A 20414-nucleotide genomic window follows, 5' to 3' on the forward strand; every position below is an offset into this window, starting at 1 on the left:
CTTCCAGGACACTCCTGCTCAGCCCTGGCTGGAGTCCAGCTGGGAAGGGGATGTATACTTTCACCATGTCTGTGGCTGTGACTCCCAGACACACGCTGCTTCACCTCATGGTGTGACTGACCCTCATACAGAACTGAACAACAGTGCAAGTCCTAATGGCCTGAAGTTCTGTTTGGACACTGCTAGATATTCTGGGAGGAGGGTCCAGTAATTACGACCAGGTACTTACCTCAGGAATCTCATTAGGAAGACATTTTATCTGAATTGCATGGGACATGAAACAAACACTCTTTTCCTATGGTCTTTCCTGATGAAAATATTGCACAGTTTCAATACAAAGAGCCCCAAACACTTCCCTATTAACTCATGTTCATACCCTGATGAAGCCTGGGCAGCTGCGCCAGCCTTCCAGGCAGCCCAGGCCATAGCTGGCCTGCGCCCCCCTTGCTCCCTTCCCTGCCCTCCCTCATTGTACAGGAAGGGAACAGCTTGTGGGGCTCTGAGGCAGATCAATCTGAACATCCCAGGCAGGCAGCTGCACCACATTTTGTGTGTTCCCAGAGGGGGGACACCTTCAGAGGAACTTCCTACTGGTGAGGATGCTCACTTGGGAGGGGAACAGATGGAAGAGGAAGGCGTGCAGTCCTGTCTACAGTGGTGAACACAGGGACCTGAATGGATAAGTGCATGCTCCCAAGGTCAGAGCTGTATCTGCCATGTGCCTTTGCCTGACCACGGGCTCAGCACCAGGCTTGGGCAGGGCCTCAGTTATAGACACCACTACTTGTTCAGAGAACAGGTTTCCAACTCTATGTACCAGGCTCCCAAATTTCTATACAAGGAGTTTCAAAATCTCACATGTAGCTGGGCATGGTGGCACACACTGTGATTCTAACTGTTGGGGAGGCTGGGTCAGGAGGCTCCCCAAGTTTTGAGTTAGTCTGGGAAACTTACCCAAATACTGTCTCAAAATAACCACAAAGAAAAGGGCTGAGGATGTGGTTCAATGTTAGAGCACCTGCCCTGAACGTGCCAAGGCCCTGGGTTCTATCCCCAGCATCAAAAAAGGAAAAAACAAAACACCCACACATTCCTCCACAACAGTAGCTCTCAGATGGGGCGACTATGTGCAGGGATGTCTGGAAGAGGTCAGGGACAGCTGCTGTCAGGCTGGAGGGGGCTGGATACCAGGGTTGCCACTCAACCTCTACAGTGCCCAGGCATCAGCAGTACCGGGTGAGACACACTGCACACAGTCTAGCTGTCTCCCAGTGGCTGAGGCTTTGCACTGAAATCTGAACGTGGGCTTAGGCCACATAGCTTATGCCTGGTGTGAGAAAGAAAGGGAGACCACTCTGCTTCACCTTGACGTCTGAACATGGGTTTAGACCACACACGGCTTGTTCCTGGTGTGAGAAGGGGAGACCACTCTGCTTCACACTGCTACCAGTGATGCAGATCTCTTAAGAACCTGGGCCTTCCCCACAACAGATCTGCAGGGTCAGGTCTCTGCTGCCCTTCTAAAAGGGAAGCAGAGATGCCAGCAGCTCAGGCAGAAGCCGGGGGTGCAGTGAGGCACATTCTGGACCACTTTCCTCTGTGCCATGTTTTCCCCGCCTTCAGAGACCCTTGTGGTCACTGTAGGGCATATTGCCCACTGGCCATGCCGCCCCCAGGGCCCCAGCTGTTATCCTATAGGGTCACCACTTACCTAGGGCAAACCTCTCAACCTCCTAAACATCAACGTGGGGCAGTGACCTCCAAGTGTATTGCAAAGAACCCACACACTCCTAGCGGTCATTCCTCACCATGAGTGGCCACAACTGTTTGGTTAAAACACTATGGTACATGAAAACAAAAACAAAACAAAAAACAAAAAAATTAAGAAATTAAAACCTGGAGCATGAAAAAAAAAACTTAAAAGATAATTATTAAAAGGAAAAAAAAAAGAAAAATAAAACAAAACACACTGTGAACTAAAACATAAAACACTATGATTTATGGAGAGAAAGACTGTTTCAGACAATGTAGTAGAGAAAGAAAAGGCTTTGTGGGAAGAAAGGCGGGCCAGGGGGCCCCCTGAGAGTCCCTGCTGCAGAGCAGGAGTGGGAGGATGAGCAGCCAGTTCCCCATGTGTCTGCTGCCCTCCTCCTGTACACCAACACTGGCAGGACAGTGAGGATCATGGCTGGTGACTTTACTTCCTGGAACAGCCATGGGACCATGGATCACTTTCCAAGGGCTAGCAGCAAGCAAAAAACCTAAGCCTCATATGCCCAGCCCACAGGCCCCACATGTCCTCCGGGGATGTTGGGAAGAAAGTCACCAGACCCAGTGCCAGCTCCTCTGCCCAGGAAGGTGGCCTGCCTTTTCTGGCAATGTGGCCAGAGAGCCCTGTCCTGTGGCAGCAGCCTGAGCATTACGTATGGGTGTAGCAAGAGACCAGGTCCTGCATGGAGGATCTGACCTTCTCTGTGTGGCTGTACAGACCTATGAAGGGTGAGTGGGGGACCTTCCTTTTTAACTCACAGCTATCTCCAAGGATAGGAGAAGGGCCCAACGAGAAAGCCCTTTGGCTTCCTCCAGCTGAAATCCTGTCTCAGGACTAAACACCTATGAAAGCAGAGGCAGCTCGGGAAGCAATGTGTGTCCTGCCTAAGTCTGGTTTGAGGGGATACTGCATTTTGGGGTGTGCTGGTGGAGAGCTGCTGAGCTCAGCCCTAATAGACACAGGATCTCCACTGTAGAGTGGTCCACCTAAGGATCAGAGAGGCCCAGCCTGGTTTAACAGGTGCCATGGGAAGCCACATAAAGTGGCTATGGCAACACAGGGTCACTGGGGCCCATACCTCCTGACACCAAGCCAGAGGAGGTAGACTAACACAGGGGAGCTGCACGGGGTGGCATGCAAAGACAGGGCTCCCTGGATGGACGCGGGCATCGGCACTGGGGCCCTTACTCCACGCACGGCTACAAAACCTGGTAGCTGGAGATGGACTGCAGCTGGCCGAGGTCACTCAGGTGCCAGTGGTCCCCCGCAGGCACGAGCTTGCCCCCCATCTGTGCACGTACCATGCCGTCAGCCAGGGGGAAGACGTTCAGAGAGGTGGGACGTTCCTTCCTGCTGGAAAGGGGCAGGAGAAGAGGAAGTGGAGGTTAATGTCAGCTGAGAAAGAGTGGATGCCCTCACTGGGCCATGAGGCCTCTCTGGTGGATAGAGCTTTTCAAAAGGCCATCCTGCAGTCCAGCTTCAGAGGGCAGGACCAGTTGGGCAGCAGCACTCATGTGCTGGGGAGTCTCCACTCCTCATAACCCTGTGTGATCGTTCCCCTCCCTCACTGATGTATCACTTTTCTCTAGCTCAATTTCTTTTTCTTTTTTTTTTTTTTGGGGGGGGGGTTACGGGGATTGAATTCAGGGCACTCGACTACTGAACCACACCCCCCATCCATATTTTGTATTTTATTTAGAAACAGGGACTCACTGAATAGCTTAGCGCCTTGCAGATACTGAGGATGGCTTTCAACTCGTGATCCTCCTGCCTCAGCCTCCCTAGCCATTGGGATTATATGCGTGCACCACTGTGCCTGGCCTCTAGCTCAAATTTTAATGGTCACCGCTGGTGTCAGCACTAGCAATCTCACAGCAAGGCAGTGACAGGCCATTTCCCTTGAGTGGTGACTTTTATGATGACAAAGCCCAGACTTGTCTCCTCATAGGTAACCTGTCAGTCCTGTCTCTGCTCGGGGCCAGTAGAGGCATCAGTCTGCTGCCCAGTTCTTTGCTCCCTTCTTTCCTACCAATCTGGGTTTTCATGAGGTCTTACTTATCACTATAAAACATTTGAATACCATGTGTCTGAAGTAAAGTGAGGCATGCCTCATCTGCTGAAGCCTTTGAGGGAGGATCTCCTGTCACGAGCCTCGTCAGGAAGCTGAGTCCTCTGAGGCTCTGAGCATCAGGCAGACAGAGTCAAGAGAGCCAAGCCCAACACACCTACAGTGGGCTCAGTCCCAGGAGAACCTTAGGAGGGCTGCAAGTCGTGCTGGGAACAGAGGTACTCCCATTGCATGTCCTCCCGTCAGAGGCCTCTAAACAGGCAGGCCTCAATGGCATGGAGGACTGGGCAGCACAATCTTCCCTGGGGCAGATCTAGTCTGCTCTGCTTGGAAGTGACAGGGTAAGAACTAGCATTACTGCATGCCTCAGCCTCTCATACTTGAAGGAAACAGGACAGAGAGCAGGAGAGAGCAGAGGCATGCTGCCTATGCTTCCTGTGGCTGGAGGATGGCTTTATGAAGAATGACCCTGAGAAAGGGTGCCCAGACAGCTCTAGGGATTGGAGAGCTGGTCTGTTTCCTGATGCCTGCTGGGACCTGGCTGTGTCAACTGGGCTGCTGGAGTGGCAGGCACAGGACCAGAGGGGCAGCACCCTGCTGGAGCAGAGGAGCTACACTCAGCCTCATCAGAAGGCGTTTGCCTATGGCCAGCTCTCATGACCCCTTCACGGGGTGCCAGTACCTGTCAAGACTTGGAGACTCTAAGATGCTGAGAAAGACAGCTGGAAAGTGCTGGATCTCTACCAGAGCCTCCTGGGCCCAGTCCCAAGAGCTGCTCCCTGTCAAGAGCCCACAAAGCCTGGAGTAGCAGAGCCTGGGGTGGGCTACACCCCTGCCTGCCCCAGCAGGCTCCCTCCTCCTCTTACCCACTTTGCCTCTTTTGAGAGGCTAATTATTAGCATGGGGAGCACCCTGGGGCCTGGCTGACCCCCTAAAGCACTTAAACTCATGACCTCAGGTGAGAAGCACTTAATATGTCCCTAGGCCCAAGCCGATGCCATCCTCACTGCCACCACATGCTACAGGGCGACAGCAGGGAGCATGGGGGCGGCTCTTGCCGCACAAGATGGGGCAATGGACACACAAACCAAGGACTTCCACAGCTTGATGTGGCACATATGGCCCAAGGCAACCCCAGCACTGAGTAGACAGAGACCCACAGCGTTACCTCTTCCTCCATGACTGGCGAGGACTGCAGGGCAGCGACAGACACGGCCAGCACACAGCAGCGACAGCACAGGGCAGGACAAGAAGACCACGTTAGAGAACGAAGGTCAGGCCAGCTCCTGACTGTGCACACGCTCAGAGGAAGAAGCTCAAGGACAATGATGAGGAGACAAGAAGGTGGCCCAACCCCCACTCCCCTACACACAACAGCGGTCACACAGACAGACATCTTGACTTCAACAAGAGGCCCTGGATGGGGCCTGTGCAGTAGTTCAGCAAGTGCAGCATGTACACATCTACTGCAGAAGCACAAGCACACATGTGCACACAGAGGAGGGTGACAGAGTTGAGACACACGCATGCTCCTGCTCATGCCTAAGCACAGCTGATGTCTGAGCTCCTACTGAGACACACAGACTCTGAAAAATCACACCAGGAGTGCAGGAAAAGTTGGTGTGGGTCAGGAGTGGTCAGTAGCTCAGAATAAGGAGGAACTAGGGCCTTGGGGGGAGCTGAGGGGGTCTGAGCACAGGGGACAGGACCTATCTGCCCTCCACCTCAGCCTCCCAAGCCCAGAAGGGCTCACACTTTGTAGGGGGACAAAGCTGCACTTTCTTGACCTTAGTCAGCTACTGTGGAGGCCTCAGGCGGCAGCCCCTGTCCACACCCAGGAGCCCAGACATCATGGTAGGGAAGGCACAGCCCAGAGGATGCTCCTGACTTTCGGCAGCAGCAAGAGAAACAGCCTCTGGGCTGGTGAGGAAGCTCAGCGTAACTGACAGCTAGACGAGTGATGGCGACAGCCTAGACCTGGGCACTGCCCCTCCAATTCCCCTCTCCCCAGCCCTGGGAGCACCTTGGCCTTCTCATGGCCGAAAGCCACCTGCAACACAGCCAGCATTCTCATGTGTCCTGCAGAGGTGGGCAACTCACAGGGTCTCAAGATGAAGGTGACATGGCTGCTTACACCTGCTGCCCAGCTGGCAGATCAGATCGGTGTGACAAAGACTGGTGTCACAAGACACCCTCCCTTTCCTGGACATGCTAGGATTCCACGGTAAATAAACGAGTCCCTGGGCTTCTAGGACAGCTATGTGCAGGGGGCGCACTCTTGCCGACAGGCACCAGAGGCCCTGTGCTGTCCAGAGGACATGGTTAGCCACTGCCAGACCACAGGACCTGGTCAGAACAGCACGGTCAGAGCAGATCCCAGGACTACCCCTATGAAGCAGGTCAAGGGCTTCTCACAGGGCTCATTCTGGCTCCCCAAGGGAAGAGGAAGAGCTGCTGTAAAGTCCCAGCAAGGCTGAGGAATGAGGCCTGAGTGGCACACACAAGTCCCAGGGCTATGGGCTCCTCGGCAGGAGCCAGCTTCCCACAGTCTGCCTGTCCTGCAACCAATGCTGAACTCTGACCAATAGGGAGAAACCAAGGGGCCAACACTGACTGGTGCACTGCTCAAGGCTGTGGGTCCCACAGGAACACCTGAAGAAGCAGGTGATCTGATAGGGCCTACTTCTCCCCACCCACCATGGGATCATCCATGACAAAGCACACCCTGCCCCACAGCTGTGGCTCCTCCACTATACACAGAGGAATGGGAGGCCTGAACTGCCCATGGTGATGGCTAGAAACTTCATCGGCTGGTTTCAGAGCATGGGTGGCAGGGTTTTAGGTGAGCCCAGTGTCCTACGGAGTCCAATTTATGTAGTGTCCACAGGGCCTGGGGCACTGCCCACTGTGACACAAGATCCTGGTCACTCACGGCTCCTAGGATAGCCCAGGTAGAGTACCCCTGTGCTCTCTACTGTGTGACCTTTGGGCTGTTCCCCTTTTAAGGGTGCACTGGCAGAAGATAGGCAGGAAGTCCCAAATCACTGCAGCTCTCACACAAAACAACATTAAGACCCTTGACTCTGGGTTAGAATTCAAGACCAGCTGTTTGGAAATCCTTGTGGCCATTCTGAGGGCCAGAAGTCAGCACATCCACAGTGTGCTAAGGAGAAACACTTGGAATTGTACTTCCCCCATTCAGATGCGACGGTAAACTGCAGTGTCACAGTCTGCCAAGCTCTCTTGCCCACACTGCCTTGCTAACTCTAGTGCTGCCTGGCAGCTGCAACACAGGCCCCATTCCGTGGTAGGCAGTGACTCGTGTCTGCAAACACACTGCCAGTGCCTTGCTCCCTGCTGCAGTCCTGGAGACACAATGGCACACACGTCTGTTTCTGTTTCCAGGTTGGAGACTCTGGGGCACAGAAGCAGACAGCTTTGCCCAACTTCCTGGTCAGTGGCCGATGAAGTCCAGAGCTGGACCTCTGAACCTTTTTGTTATACACATAACACACAGAATAGGCAGGCACGGAAGAAAATGTACGCAACAGCTTTTACGCAGTGTGCCAAGGGTGCTCCCTGGCCCAGCCTATCTGCAGAATCAGGGGCCACAGGGCGATGGGTGCACCTGGCTCACCCTGTGGTCCTGGCTTCAGGCCCTACCCCCACATGATGGAGGTATAGAACCCCTGGCCCAGGCCTCCATCTGTACTCTCCCACTCACCCCCTCATGCTGGTCACAACTGGATAGGATCTCTGATACTGCTCCTTGGGCCTGAAACAGAGACTAGAGGACTCTGGCCTGGGGGGGCTTCTCCTTGCTGCTCAAGCAAGGTTAACACAGAGGGGCCTGGGGGTCTGCTGCATCAACCTGCCCTGCAGAGGGAATGAGGCTCAGTGGTTGGCTAAGGTGGCCTGACCTCCGCCCATCCCGTCAGTTAGCAGTAGCATGCTCCACTCACCTAGAACACAGATCCACAGACACTGAGCCCCTACCCCAAGAAGAATGTGTTCACACTCCACACAGATCCTAGTTTTATCCACAAGTCATAACTAGCAAACTCTACCTTCTTTATTTTATAAATGAGATGAGGTCAGAGCATTGGGTGATCGGCTGAAGCCCCATTAACAGATGCCAGAGCTGGGCTTCAAAGCCCGCCAGCAGGTAGAGGTCTCTAGGTGCTTGTTGCAGAACAGTGTCCAGCCCCTCTGGCCCTTCCCTCTGTAATCCTGGTATGAGAGGCAGACAGACAGATCCCTTGGTTCTGCCTTATACTGAGTTAAACCCATTCCTTGTGCAAATGATTGCAAAAGCAAAAGCACTGTAAGCACTGATTTTGAGGTTTCAAATATATTTTGGTGAATGGGAAAATTTGCCAGCTATGTGAATAGTGAGGGCTGAACACATGCAACTTTGCTGAGCCTCTGAGACTGACCTGCGACTCACAGAAGGCATAGCCTGGCAAGTCACAAGCCCTCAGCCACAGCCACCTCTAAATGCACTCCTGCCCAGAAGCCCTCTGCCTCCCCTCTGCCACCTTAGCTGGCCTACCTCCGCCCTGGCAGGCTGCTCTCCGTCTGGCTGCTCCCCCCAACCTGCTGCATCTTGGATCTCTCGATGTGCTCCACGTAGGTCTGAATCATCTGCCAAGAGGGGACTCTCATCAGTGAAGCCCCCTGGGCCCCTCACCACCAAGATTCAGATGCAGTTGTGCTCCAATGAAAACAGGCAACTCCTGGGGAAGGGGCCAAACCAGCCGAGGCAGACAGCTTCCCTCCAGACACAGGTGGCACCAGCAAATAGCAGGTGTGGGCTGCAGCTCAGGTCCCTCCTACCCAGGGAGGCCCATTGGTGCCCACCTCCGTGTGCCGCTGGTGCAGGGCGTTGTACTCCTTCTTCATCTCAGATTCCCGTTCCTCCAGCCGAGAGACTAGAAGACACAAGGCCTATGGGTCAGCCACACAGCCCGCTCCCACAAGGCTGGTCCCTCCTCAGGCCAGGACCAGAAGCTGGTGTAGCATCTCGTGCCCTAAGGGCCATGACTGCTGGAGGGCAGACACGACAGGCATGGTGTGTGCTATCTGTGGGAGAGCACTTCACTCAGTTATAAAGAAAACCAGGATAAGCAGATACACCAGAAGCAATCTCTACCCAGGTCAGCCAGGAAGTTTGTTGATGGAGGCAAAACTGAAGGTGAGTGAGGGCTCAGTGGTGGCACATGTGCCTAAGATATGGGAGGCCCTGGTTTCATCCCAGCACAGCAAAGAAAGAGGAATGAGATGTTTGTGGGAAGAGACAACCTCTTAGACATTCCTAAGAGTGACAGCACTTTGGCAGAAAAGACAGCAGGACTCCTTACACATGCTGAGGTCTGGGAAGACCAAGTCACAATCATGGCTCCTTGAGACTGACAGCAAGGCCTCCCTAAATTGGTGGCCACTGGTGACACTGGGATAGTCCCCTCTGGCCCCACGTGTGCCTGCCCAAGCAGACAACTGCCCAAGAGGCTAACTGGCAGCAGGGGCCAGGTGATGCCTCCATGTCCTGCCAAAAGCCAGCATGCAATGATCTTAGATGCCTCCCCCTGTGGCTCAGCCCTCTGTCTTTGCAGCCCAGCAAGATGGGAGGGCCAGGAAGAAGAGTAGAAGCAGGACAATAAAACAGACAATTTCAGGGACTCGTGTGGCATGATCCTTCAGCAGCCAGTGCCCCATCCTCAGTGTGAGACCTTCCCACCCTTCCTTGGCTTCCTGATGTCTGCTTTCAGTTGATTTATCAAATGACATGGTTCCACCTCTCACTGCAGGGTGTGCTTTGCTCCTCGACCTGAAGGTGGCCTGCCTGGCGGTGTCTGTGGAGGTCACTGCTGTACAGCCTGGGTTGGTGTGTCTGGTGGTTCGGGATCCCGCTGAAGCAGCAGGAGCTCCAGCTCGAGGTAGAAGCCTAGAAGGCTTGTTATGGACACCAGCACTCAACACATAAAGGACTTACAGGTGCTGGTGCACAACACACAACCCATGTCAGGCATATTCTGACCCGGCCACTGCTCTGTCCTTGGAGAGGCTGGCTGCCTAACTGTGCTCTCCTGCAGAGGAATGTAGTGTTAGAGTCCCAGGGCATCTCTATGACCCCTCTCACCTGGTGCCTACCCAACAAGTAATCACTGCCTGCAATCTAGTTGCAATCTTTCTTCTCTCTTCACACATGACACACAGTCTAAGTAAAGGGAACACTAGTGCATGGGGAACTCCAGAAAGGGCTTCCTATGAGTGCCTACAGCGGGGCTTCAGGCTGGAGGCTGGCTGGTTAAACACCAGTGCACCCGGAAGTGGCTGGCTGCGGAAGGCTTCTAAGGATGGGGAGAGGCCCAACATAGCAAACTGGTTTTTCCCCCAATTTGATTCTTACTTTTTGGGGAAAAAAAAGGTTCCTGCCATCCAGGAAAATCAGGTAAAGTGGCAATATGGGTTTCAATAAAACACCTCTTTGTAGAGACTAAGATTATACAGCTAATGACAACAGTTTTAGTATAATGTTGAAGACTAAAATACATGTTCTCATGGTAATGATTTTATTTATTTATTTTAAATTAGTTTATAAAAAATATTTATTTTTTTAATGGTAGTTGGACACAATACCTCTAACCCCAGCCCTTGGATTTATTTTTTTTAAATAATATACTGTAATTATTTTTTAAATACCTTTATTTATTTATTTATTTATTTTTATGTGGTGCTGAGGATAGAACCCAGGGCCTCACACGTGCTAAATGAGCACTCTACCGCTAAGCCACAAAACACCCTTTCTTCACCTTGCTTTGCCGGGACAGGGTTTTCCCACAGACACCCTTGGCCAACCATGAGACTCTCCTAGGCACTGCCATGACAGCAATGGCTTTGTCATGGATGGACCTTCAGCTGGACAAAGACCAGTCACTCACTCCCCAGGCAGGTGGGAGCAAGAAGCCAGCAGGACCACAAGACCACGGAGTGGACATTTTCAGGTCAGATTTCACTATAAAACAGCAGAGCCTTGTGATTAGGAGTCTTATCTATTTTTCTCACTTCCACAAAGGACCTGAGGTGATTACAGAAACACATGCTAGTGTGGAGATTAAACAAGTAGTTGAGAAAAATCACTGGGCTTCCTCTAATCTCCTTTCACCAGAAGCTCTCATCTCTGCCCCAGCCAGCCGGGCCTCACACCATGCACATGTTCCCTCTCGTGTCACCTCTCCTGCCAGTCACTTACTCTGATCGGCGTAGTTCTTGGCTTTCAGTTCCAGTTGGCGTGTCTGAAACTCATAGTGCTCCACCTGGATCTGTAGCTCTTTTTTTTCTTGTTCCAAGGCATCTTCAAACTCAATGAATTTCTATGCACAGAAACAACAAATAGGTAGATATTATAAAGGTGTGCAGCCAGAAGGGGACTGCAGCCCTTCTTCACCTGAAGGACCATGGGCTTCAAGCCTCGAGAGGCCATGAGCTGGACAGTGGGAGGGTTGGAATGGGGGGTTTCCCCATTCTTGACTCTGGCTTCCAACCCTTTATGGTGCTGGCGCCCTTCAGGCAAATCTCAGCATAGCTGAGTCCTGAAAGCAAGCAACAGGGGACTCTAGACCAAACACCTCTGGAAACTTCTCAGTTAACACAATGCATGGGCACTCTGACTCCTTGGGCACCCTTCATGCTCCCATGGCACATAGGCTGCCACAGAGCCCCACCTGGAGGAGGCACTTGCTCGCTAAAAGCCTTGCTGTTTAGGAATTGTTGAACACAGGCTCCACAATACACAGCTGGGCCTCGACTATTCCCATGGCATTTCAATCACCGCTCAGCTCAGGACCCACCATTACTGGACTAACTGATGACACCAAGCATCACACCTAGTCCCTGGAAAAGTTGGGGTTGGTCTCTGTTAGTTTGCGAGAAGAAAGGTGGCATGGCTGACTGGCTGGCTGCAATTTCAGTTCCCCTGTCACTGATGACACCAAAACTTTTTCACAAGTGTATTTTTTATATAGACTACCTCTGGAAATCACTCATTCTGTTATATTGTTTTTACTGACTCATTAGGATTTTCACTATACCTAATCAAGACTTTATGTCTTAGCTGGGCACAGTGGTGCATATCTGTGATCCCAGCTACTCGGGAGGTTGAGGCATGAAGATACAAGTTTGAAGCCAGCCTGAGCAACTTAGTGAGGCCCTGTCTCAAAGTAAAACAATAAAAAGGGTTGGGGTGTAGATCAGACGTAGAATACTCCTGGGTTCAGTCTCTAGTATCATAAAAACAAAATAAAACAAAAACTAAACCCAGGCCTTGCACTGTGCTGGCACTGCGGCCTATGGTCTGTGTGTGGGAGCTGCCTTGGTGACGTTTGCCCCTCTCCTGCCCTGTCACTGCACAGTGCTGCGTTTCTCATGTGCTAGAATCATACTGTTTCGGTCTATTTCTGATCAGACCAAAAGAGGGTTTGTTCCAGGCACACTGGTGCCAAACACAGTCCTGAACCCGAGGGGTGTGCTTCCTCACAAACCTTCCTCACCAGCATTTCCTTGGTTATTCTCACATCTCTCTTTCCAGGTTAACTTGAAAACCGCTTTACCCCTCATATATTGGCCAGCTTATCAGAATTTGTTTCCTGGTGAATTTGAAGATATGTATTAAAATAATCTGACAGCACAAGCCCTTCCAACATCTAGTATCAGAGAAATCTCTTCTTAGTGTTCACCAGAACGCAAGGTTCTTTCTATTCCAACTGTAAGACCACACAGAACTCAACTGACCTTTCCTGCCAAATGCACAGAGGTCAGCATGGAATTCTCAGAAGTGCAGCAACAACCAGGCACTGCCTCTCAAGCACTAGGCAGACCTGTGACACTTTCACATGCAAGGAAATTCCACCAGCAACGCAAATTGACATTTCAGATTGAATTCGTTCTCACATGTCCTAGAGACCAGGGTCACCGAAAGGACTCCATCCAAAGGAGGGAGAAAAACCAATTTCCAAAAGAAATACACTCTCATCTTTGACTTTTGGGCTGGGCAGGTGCCCTTCTTCTGCAGCCGATTCCCAGGGGATGGTGTGTGCCTGACACTGCAGAATTTTACCCCAGGCTGGCTAGAGGCAAAGGACCCAAACCACCTTTCCATTTCCCATGACTGTCTTAATCCTAGGTCTGAAAAGCAGGAGAGCAGGTCTTGAGGGTGACCCTGGGTGTCAGAAACTGCTTCCAAGGTCTGCTGGATGGCACACTAGTGAGGAGGGATATTTCTGTACTCCAACATGGCTCTGAGAATGGCCGTATCCCAGGAACACAGCAAGCATTCCTCACATTTACATTAAAGGGAATATGTGCTCCAGTGCCTGCCCAAAACCCATCCAGCTGGTTTAATACATACTGGTTTTTAAGAATTGGTAAGACAGGGAAAAGAAAAGGATTATGTCAGTGATACAAGGGGAAGTAAGAAAACAGAAGCTAAACCCATGTGCCACGCTGGGAAACATCACTCATCCTCTGTGGCTGCTCCAGCCAATGCTTCCCCTGTTCTGTGGCCAGGAGTACTGGCTCTCAAGAAAAGAGCATTCCAAACTTAAGAAAGGCACAGGGCAGGCGCCCAGTGCAGTATCTGTTTGGGCACTCATCTGCTAGGGAGGAGGAGAGGTGGTAGGAAGGCCAGGGTGGAAAAGGTTGGGGAATAGGACCCCAGCAAGAAGCAGAGAATGGAAGGAATGATACCCAGTGTCAAGGGAAGCCAAGATGCAGGCAGAAGGCCCCAGAACACTTCAATAAGAGGTCCTCCTTTGAATCCATTGCTATGGGGGATGGGGTCTAAACTCCAGAGCTGAGAGGAGGCACATACTCAAGGATATCTGTCATATTCAACTTGCCATCCCAAAGCTCCTATCCTCACAGGCACTTAAAAACCTAGCTGCAAATGACTGACTACATGGGCTGTAAATGTGTCGAAAAACACTGTATTTCTTCAGGGCGAGACTTGGTCCCCAGTGGCTGGAATGTGTTCTTAGAACAGGCCAGTCTCTACACAGGGTCAAAAATAGACTCCAGTGTGGGAAGCCATTCTGACACGTGATTGGGCGCCTGGTTAGGGTCTGAGGCGTTCTGGCTGTGTTGGAACTTTCCTGGCCCTCTCTTGACGAGAGAACCCATCCGTGTGGGGGTGTGCCTGACCACTGACCCCGGGGGCCCAATCACTGACCCTGACCTTGGAGTGCAGTCCCCCCATCAACCTTCATTGGATGGAATTCTCCCCTGAATCCCTTGTTCCCCAATAAAAAGCTACTCCCAGGCGTGTTCACTCTCTCTCTCTCTCCTGCTAGCCCTGAGTAATCCTTGCTGCCCTGCTGGGCGGTTAGAGGTGGGAACCAGAGAGGGAGCCGTCTTGGACCTGGCAATAGAAATAAGGTAACTGAGTCTGTGTGTTTTATTTTGATCTCGATAACTAACTTTTATGCCAAGAACCTCATTAATGAAACCATTGCGCTGGCCGCATGGTGGACTCCAGTCTCCTGGCTTTTGCCTCCTCCAGCAGTCCTGAACATTTCTGACTTTTTTTTTGTGTGTGTGATACTGGGGACTGAACTCAAGGGAATTCTACCACTGAGCAACAGCCCCAGCCAAAATTCATACACACACACACACACACACACACACACACGTATATATGTACGTGTGTGTGTGTGTGTGTGTGTGTGTGTATAATTTTTTTTTTTGGTACTGGGGATTGAACTCAGGGTTATAGGGTTATTTGACCACCAAGCCACATCACTTTCCCTATTTTGTATTTTATTTAGAGACAGGGTCTCACTGAGTTGCTTAGCGCTTCACAGTTGCTAAGGCTGGCTTTGAACTCTTGATCCTCCTTTGTTAGCCTCCCAAGCCGCTGGGATTACAAGCATGCACCACTATTATTTAAAAATTTTAAAATGTGCCCTGCTATTTTTTAAATTTTTAAATTTTGAGACAGGGTCTATGTTGAGGCTGATCTCTAACTTGTGATCCTCCTGTCCCAGCCTCCCGAATCTCTGGAATGACAGACTTGGCCACTGCACCCACCCGACTGTTCCTGCATATGTTAATGGTGCAGTTGCCATCACCTACACACCTGCACTGCACAGGGCCTGTCCCAAGATGGCATGCACACCAAGGCCACGTAAAAGTGAAGCCCCCAGTTCCATCAGCAGGCAGACACACAAACAGGCAGACACACTGCCTAGCAGTGAAGAACAACACATGTGACAGCCTGGACATCTCAGAACCACAATACCAAGTGACAGAAGTGAGACAAAGCAGGGCATATACTGCATGGTCTGTGTATAGAAAGTCCTAGAAATGCAAATGAACCAATGGGGCAGAAAGCAGATCAGTGGTCAACTGGGGGTAGGGAAGGCAGGGAGACACAGAGACCAAGATCACATAAGTGAGCTCTAGGATGGGGCGGGGGCACCTTCACTGCCCTCACGGTGGGGATGGATAGCTTGAGGGGTCTATACCAATGTCCAAACTCATCACACTGACCGGAGTGTGGCACATACCTGTCATCCCAGACTGAGGTGGGAAGATATCAAGTTCAAGGTCACCTATCAAGATCCTGACTCAAAATGAAAATAAAAAGGGCTGGATATAGCTCAGTGGTAGAGTGCCTCTGGGTTCAAACCCAAAAAACAAAAATCCTTGTTGATTGTACACTAAGCATGTGCAGTTCTGTGTATGCCAGCCATACCTCAACACAATGGCTAACCCCTCCCCCTGAAAAAAGAATAAAAGATAAAAGAGAGTGAAGCCCAGAGTAAAAGGTTCAGTCCTGTGACCATCAGCAAAGGAGACTTGTAGGAGCCAGGGATCTCCCAGCAGACCTCTTCTCAGCCCTGCAGGAATTTCGTCACCTGCTTGCTGTTTCCTAGAGAGTTAGCACCGCCTCCCACTGGCTCCATCTCATCCTATTTTCCTCTACCTGCTCTCCTGTAGCAGAAACAAGTCCCTCTGGCTGGAACGCGTTCACTGAAAAAATCCAAACCCAATTTTAAGCATCTTCCTTTCTTGCCTGAAGCTAACTTAGAAACATTTACCACCTGCCCTTTGAAAGGGACTCAGCCAGACTGTTCACAGTTGTGCTGTCTAGTACAGGTGCCCTGGTCACAGGCGACTGTCTCAACATAAAATAATTAAAAGGAAAACCAGGGCTTGGGGTGTGGCTCAGTGGAAGAGACCTGGCCTTACAAGTATCAGGACCTGGTTTCTATCCCCAGGGAAGAAAAATAATTAAAAATAATTAAAATCCCCTTTCCTCAGCTCCCTAAGACACATTGGAAATGTTCACGGGCCCACTGGATTGGACAGCACAAATTAGAATATGCCAATCACCACAGAAGTCTGCTGGACAGAAGGGCTGCTCCTAAGAGAATCCCTGATCTTGGGAACTGAGGTGTCGGCATGGAAAGATGAGCAAAGGGGAAGCTGGCTCCCCTGCTCATTCACATAGGCTAGCTGGAGAAGAGAATAGCCCTGGTCCTGTCCCTGAACAAACTAGAAGTTAGCTGGGGAGGTCAGGGTGAGAGGCATAGCAGGTGAATGCTGGGGACATTCTTGTTCTCTCCAGTACACTGTCAGATGCCAGGGAGTCAGGTGGGCCAGGAACTGGCTGGGCAAAACCCTGGCAGGGTCCTACGCAAGGGGAGCAGCACACACGGGGAGAGGAAGTGGAAGACCAGGCCTCTTCTCACATCTTGTCTTGTGCCCCTCCTGCCTGCCCATCTTGCATGCGGTCAAGATGTCCCAGACTTGGCAGCCCTGAGTATTACTTCAGAGAATGAGTCTGGCTACCAGGTTACAGGAAAGCCAGACCAGCATATACACTGCAAAGTGATTAATGTGAGCTGTAACATGTCAAGGTCACAAAGGGCAGAAACTGAGGAACCATTCCAGAATATCAGGGACTATAGGGACATGCAGGACCCCGAGGCCTTAGCAGAATGGGGGAGAAAGAAAACAAAATGGGAAAAGATTCACATATGGGAATCCACATGAGGAGAATATTTTTGCAACTTTTCTGTATATTATTGCAACAAAAAGTTTAAGAAAAGATTAATTCAGATTTTAAGGGAACTGACCTCCATCCGCATTCAGCCCCCCTGGTCCACCTGGGCTGCCATGGCAGCCCAGAAAGTTCTCACCACAGAACAGCAGGCTTTACTCCAGAAGCCTCTGAACCCCAGCTGCCCCCCGCCCCCATGTTCTCCCTGGCTTGATGCAGCTCTTTGCTCATGGTTTCTGTACCTGTTTGTTTCCATCTTTCAGAGTGACTCTGGAGAATGGGAACACAGCTCAGGGGTACAGCCCTTTTCTAGCATGCACAAAGGTCTAGGTTTGATTCCTAGTGCCATGAAAATGAGTCTAGTATGACACTGCTTTGCTCTTGGAGCTTCTGGTACTGCTACAGTTGAAGAACTTTTTGGAGGCAACAAGGAAAAACAGCTCTGGCCACCACATCTTAATAGCTTCATCCAAAAAACAGTATTTAAGAACTTCTTTTAAGGGGTGGGGATGCAGCTCAGTGATAGAGCTGCATCCAACTTGGTTGGATTCTAGTTCTAGTACAGCGAGGAAAAAAAAAAAAAAACCCAAAACTGCTCTTAATATTCACTTTGGCTGAAGAAGAAATGGCAGACACTGTCCAAGCAGTGAACTTACTACTTTTGACATAGGAAACAGGAGCAAGAACTTCTGATTCAATGTATTTACTCATTCATGAGAGATCATCTCTGTAGGATGGGATTATGTTGATTTTTCACCCCATTTCCAGTTCTTATTTTTAAGTTGTAGATGAACACAATACCTTTATTTATTTATTTATGTGGTGCTAAGGATCAAATCCAATGATTCACATGTGCTAGGCAATTGCCCTACCACTGAGCCACAATCCCAGCTGCCCCACTTCCCAGTTTGATCCTACCCAAATTCTCTTCTATGAAATGGATTATTTTTGTCTGACTAGGAAAAAAGAAGTCTTGGATCAAACTCTCCTCCACTTGGATGCTTTTCTTACACGGCATCAAATGTCCATCATCAGCAAATGTCCACAGACACCTCCTGTGGGAAGAGTACCCATCTGCATTACTTGAGATGTGAGGGATGCTACTAGCAGCTTTTCTAAGGTTAAAGAGATTTTAAAGCAAGCGATGACTAAAACTCACCTCTGAAGCCTTATTTTTCCTCTCATAAGCTAGGTGCTTAATTGCTGCAAGAAGAACTCTGCCACCTGGGCAAACTCCAGCCTCTGTCCTTTCAGGCCTGGCACACACAGCCAGCTGCCCCTTTCCAACCCTTTTGAGAACCTGTGCTAAAATCTGAACAGCTGGCAACACCCAGGGCTTGCTGTCCGAGACCCCACCAGGGGTCCTGCCTGATGTCTCAAACCCTCACCATGATTCTTCAGGCCACTTAGAACCAATAGTGGTGCCCAACATCTGAGACGAAACTGACATGCCAAGGCTGACAAACAATCCACTTAGAGAAGAGGTCACTGTGGCCCAGAGGAGGAGAGACCTGGCGGATAGGCCGCTCAAAAGGACAAGGCTGGTGCCCAAGATGGTATCTGCAGACTCCACGGCTTGGGCCCTTCACCCTAGACCTCAATTCCAGAGAACTGGCCACTCAGTATCAGAACCAAGAATCTCCTTATGGTTATCACAGGGTGAGTAGAAGACAGGGATGTTTACTCTGCTCAAGGTTTTCCTCAAAAACCCTGCAGACTCTGTCTTCTCAGAAGGCTGCAGCTGGCTCAGGTTACCATCTCTGACTAAGCCTAATTGAGCAGAGTGGCTAGGGCAGCATCCTCTGACAGCTCATCCCAGCTCTTCTGCACCATGGCATGCCTGCAGCCCATGACGTCCAGATCCTGGGCTATTGCACACATCCATGATCAGGAGTCCCTGACTAGAAAAATAAGCCGGCAAAGAGCAGTGGTCTTTTCCACAAGACTGAAAGTGAATGTCTGCTTGATTCCATAAAGGAGCCAGAACATCAAGTTTACAGGGTTGAACCCTTTTCTTCAATTGTAACAGTACCTGACTCTTCCTAAGGGCATAATATTAGCATCTGACTGCCACCTCCACCTGGCCAGTCCAGCCCAGGGTATTTGCTTACTGCTCAGCTCACAGCTCTCTGTGCAGCCTGTCTAAATAGCTGGAGCAATAGGGTAAGGGCATTTCAGCAATCTCTCTGCAAGGCGCAGGCACAATACTTAAAAGCAATGGTCCAGCCTGAGTGTAAGTGGGAAGGAAGAGGCACCTCCCTGGAGGTTGCCTTGGCAGTGAACAAAGCAGGGTACCTAAGCCAGGTAGTGTACATTTTTAGGTACACAGCTACAACTCGGCCTTAAGGTTGTCCAGCTTGGTTTTCTTCTTTTACTTCCTCCTCATCACTATTTTGACTACACAGGCTGGGAATAAAAAAGAAAGCCAACCAAACCTCCGTCAGGCATCAAAAGGCCCTGAGTGGTCAGAGCAGTGGAGGGCGGTGCCCAGCACAGGGGGAGGAAGCCACAGCTTCACCGCTGGGTATGTGGGGAGGAGTGACCCAGAAGAGAGCAGGCCGTGCGTCTGGGTCCACTCCGCATCCTGGCCCGGTGTTTCTGGAGTGTGTGACCTTGGTCGGGCCCCTCCACTTCTCAGGGCCAGTTCCCTCCCTAGTAAAGCGGCCCGGGTCACTTTGGGCTCTCACATCCTAGGGGCTCCTGAATCCCCTGTGTGGGGAGTCTGAAGCCGCAGTGGTGAGGCCCGAGCATCCCAATCTAGGAACGTGCGGCCCAGAGCCCTGCTCAAAGCCAGCCGTGGCCAGCCGCGGGCTCGGCCGCCGGCCGCCGGCCGCCCGCCGCCCGCCGCCCGCGCCCACGCACCTCCTCCGCCTGCTTGCGCAGCGCCTTCTCGCGCTCGTACTGCGTGAGCAGCTGCTCGTTGTCCTCGCGCAGCAGCTCCAGCTCCACCTCGTGCTCCTGGTTCTCGCTCAGCACCGAGTCCAGATTCTCCAGCACGTTCACCACCAGCGGCATGAGCTCCTTGACTACCTCCTCGTCGTAGCAGTGGATGAGGCGCTCGAACTCGCGGTAGATGGAGCCCGCCAGGCCCGACACGCGCTCCGACATCACCGAGCCCGAGCAGTAGTCGTCCTGGTACACCACCACGCCGCCGCCCTCGTCCATCTGGATCTCCATCATCGCGGCGGCCGCCGCCAGCGCGGCGCTCCGGCTGCCGGGTCCGCGGGCCGCGGCGTCGCCCCTACCGGCCGCTGTCGCCTCAGGCCGCTGCCCAAGCCGCGCCCGTCACTCGCCCGCCGGAAGTCCCGCCCACCGCAGGGTGGGGCCGCGCCGCGGCGTCAGGGAAGCGGCGCTTCCGGCCGCGTCTGTGGCTCGGGGGTCTTCCCACGCTGTGTCCCAGCGGCGCGGTAGGGCCAGCTGCTGCGGGCCGTGTTTTCGCCCCGGCTGGACGTTTGCCTGGACGCCTCGCGACACCAGGAATTGGCGGCCCGCCTGCACAGGCGGTTCGGGTTCCG

The 20414-nt window shown here is 51.8% G+C and overlaps 1 protein-coding gene across 12 annotated transcripts in view; it reads right to left on the reverse strand.

Annotated features, from left to right (window-relative positions):
* Mapk8ip3 (mitogen-activated protein kinase 8 interacting protein 3) overlaps window positions 1–20140 on the reverse strand; it is a 40406-nt gene extending 20266 nt beyond the window's left edge. For 6 of the 12 annotated variants that reach the window (XM_026385397.2, XM_077802481.1, XM_077802479.1 and 3 more), the window contains exons 1-5: window positions 19762–20140; window positions 11092–11212; window positions 8700–8770; window positions 8392–8483; window positions 2980–3124 (exon numbers count right to left, since the gene is read on the reverse strand). In XM_026385397.2, the coding sequence (XP_026241182.1) occupies window positions 2980–3124; window positions 8392–8483; window positions 8700–8770; window positions 11092–11212; window positions 19762–20079 (747 nt within the window). In that variant the 5' untranslated portion in view covers window positions 20080–20140. Of the gene's footprint in view, window positions 1–1711; window positions 1803–2979; window positions 3125–8391; window positions 8484–8699; window positions 8771–11091; window positions 11213–19761 lie in introns of those variants that run through there. The other 6 variants (XM_026385388.2, XM_026385387.2, XM_026385395.2 and 3 more) reach the window with 4 other exon arrangements.
* Between the last annotated feature and the right edge of the window lie 274 nt (window positions 20141–20414).

The sequence above is a fragment of the Urocitellus parryii genome, chromosome 9, assembly GCF_045843805.1.
Source record: "Urocitellus parryii isolate mUroPar1 chromosome 9, mUroPar1.hap1, whole genome shotgun sequence".
NCBI lineage: Eukaryota > Metazoa > Chordata > Mammalia > Rodentia > Sciuridae > Urocitellus > Urocitellus parryii.